We start from the raw sequence: 2,832 nt of genomic DNA on the forward strand, positions 1-2,832 counted from the left end.
AAGAAAAACCAGGCACCAAAATGAAATGCTGAAATGATCTTCAGTAGCACCCTTTCTTAAAGTTTAAAAACAAAGAAACAAACAAAAATCTTTTTTTAAGAACCTTCCTTCGATAAGGACCTTTTCTTGCACTAGGGAAAAAGAAAACAAAACTGGGTTTTGAAAAAGTAGGAACGGCGTCGTGGATCAGTTCGTATTTGTTAAAGTGAAGCCTTGAAACCGGAAAGTAGGAAACCGGAAACAATAATTCTTGTTTAGTGCAGTGCTGCTCTCTTCATTAAAGCCAACCCAGAAAATGTAATCCAACAGTGACAAAGAAAATAACAAAATCATGTCTAAAAGTCTTGTCTTCCATGGGGAGTTGTAATTAATGATCTGGTTTCTTACAAGCACAACTTTAAAGACACCCAAAGGAAAGAATTACAGTTAGAATAGAGTAGAAGAATCTTGGATGCTAAAAACAGATCAAACATTGCTGTAAACCTTGTTGGTCACTTGATGCGGTTGACAAATTCAGCATCAGACACCGCGGAAAGTTCAATTTGGCTAGCCTCATCTTCATCGGTCGGAGCGGGGAGATTAAGATCTATGAAACTGTCTCTTAACTTTCTGGAAATTTTAACAGATGTTGCTACTTGACCATTTATTACATGAGATCTTTTGTGTCCACCAAGGCCTTGTCCAGATGAGAAGACTCTGAAACAAACAGGACATTCATGGATTTTCTTGTCTGTCATTGAACTACCAGTGCCAACATTTTCTGGTTCAAACCCTTGTTCATGAGTTGCCGAAGAGTAAGGTTTCGTTTTTTTGCGACTCGCTCTATGTCCACCCAGTGCTTGGTACGATTTAAAAACTTTGCTGCACGTTTCGCACCTGTACTTACCTCGACTCGTTCTATTAACCTTGCTTGTTTTGAAGTACTTTTGTGATTCATATGTCTCTTCTTCTTCTTCATCATCAACATCTTGATGTACTACTTTGCTTTTCCATTTATCCCTTGAAAGCATCATGAGACAGAAAGCGATATCTTCAGTTGTTGTGTCGGAGATCGAACTCACCGATTCTGGCTCAGCCCAAGATTCGGTCCTACTCGGCTGGTTGCCCTTGTTGTTAACTTTAACCTTCTTTCTTTTTTCTTCTTCTCCTAGTATTCTCCGAGTCTGTTTAGATCGTCTCCGAGTTGGGTTCATAGAGGACTCGGTCTCACTTTCTCTGTCTTGAAGAACAACGGAGCCGGCATGGACAAACACAGGATCTACCAACCGAACACTTCTCTTGGGATTCTCTCGAAGCCCATAAGACTGTCCTTTTTCTTCCCCTTCTTCTTCTGCTTCCTCCTCCGACGACGAATAAGAGGCAGAAGCCGACTCGAACTCATGGTCTGCAACTTTAGGAGGAAGAGAAAGATTGAACATGTGAGACCTCATATGACCACCCAAAGCTCTTCCATTTGCAAAGCTTTTGAAACATAACGTACACTTATGTTTGTCCATTGCCGGAGATCAATCAAACACGGTTGCCGGAGAGTTTTAAAGGAGGGAGTGAAAAACTAAACAAAAAGAGAGAGTAGCTGACAAGTATTCCTCCAACAGATATATACTATGATACAAAAACTATTATTTTTTTTAAAAAAAATTAAAGGCTAATTTACTGTTCTCCTAAAACATATCAATAAATTTTAAAAAACGTATGTATGAAGAACATGTAACATATCAAAATGGGTTGTTATTACATGCTGAAAATAGAATGAAAATTACTGGCTCCTTTAATTTTGCAAAACTGATAGGTTCATCTAATGGAGGTTACCCCAATAAACCAGTGCACAGGTCAAGAAAACTGCTTGCTTCATGTTAGAATCACTTGGCTGTGACACATGCACATGTACTACACTTTCACTATTGTCCACGTGTCAGCACCAAGACTGTCCAAATTAATTTAATTGTCATATTTTATTGGTATTTTTTAGGGCAATTAAAATCCAAAGTATGAGTTAAAATGTGAATTTTTGAGGGTGTGTTTGGTTTTACTACTTTTTGATAGGGTTTTGGTGTTTAGATTGTAAAGTAAGTAAATTAATAATAGACAAAAGACATGAAAATAGTTTCCGTTAAAAATGGATCTTTGAATTGTAAGTTAAAAAGGTGTGATGGAGGAAGGAGTTCTATGGATAGTGGACGAGAGTAAATGCCCTTTTCTAGGGTTCGGTAGACCCGGCCTCTTTTATTTTTAAGGGTAAATTACATTGGAAACCACCGAACTTTAGACATTATATCATTTATACCACTGAACTTTTTTTTTTTTCAATTATAGCACTAAACTTTGATTTTCGTTTCAAATGTACCACTAAACCGTTAAATCATTAACGACATGATGATGTGACTGACGGCTATCGACATGCTAACGTCCTTTGATGTAGACACCTCACAAAAACGACATAGTTTTGGTTAGATTGTTAACGATTTAACGACCTAGTGACATAATTGCAACGAAAATCAAAGTTCAATGCTATAATTGACAAAATTGAAAGTTCAGTGGTATAACGATTCTACGCATAAAGTATGATGGTATCCGATGTAGTTTACCCTATTTTTATTTTGAGTAAATTATAAATTTCATCAGTCAGCTTTCCTTTCATTTCTATTCTGATAACTAAAGGTTTTAAGGAAATTAAATTTACTTATTTAACGTTCGATTTGTTTCTATCTTTGATCATTAAGATGTTAAATCATAAAAATGGAAGGACGACAGGGTAACTACATGTGTTGATGTGGATTGTTTTTTATTGATATGGAATCTACGTGTCATCCATGTCATTCCCTTTTTTCTTTT

At 36.6% G+C, this 2,832-nt stretch overlaps 1 protein-coding gene across 1 annotated transcript; it reads right to left on the bottom strand.

Annotated features, from left to right (window-relative positions):
- Nucleotides 1-432: 432 nt before the first annotated feature.
- On the bottom strand, nt 433-1,519 carry LOC120174841 (zinc finger protein ZAT9-like). Its single transcript, XM_039181582.1, has one exon. The coding sequence runs from the start codon at nt 1,494-1,496 to the stop codon at nt 492-494; it is 1,005 nt and encodes a 334-aa protein (XP_039037513.1). The 5' UTR covers nt 1,497-1,519; the 3' UTR covers nt 433-491.
- Between the last annotated feature and the right edge of the window lie 1,313 nt (nt 1,520-2,832).

Source organism: Hibiscus syriacus, unplaced genomic scaffold, assembly GCF_006381635.1.
Source record: "Hibiscus syriacus cultivar Baekdansim isolate YM2019G1 unplaced genomic scaffold, ASM638163v2 tig00003126_pilon, whole genome shotgun sequence".
In the NCBI taxonomy this organism is placed as follows: Eukaryota; Viridiplantae; Streptophyta; class Magnoliopsida; order Malvales; family Malvaceae; genus Hibiscus; species Hibiscus syriacus.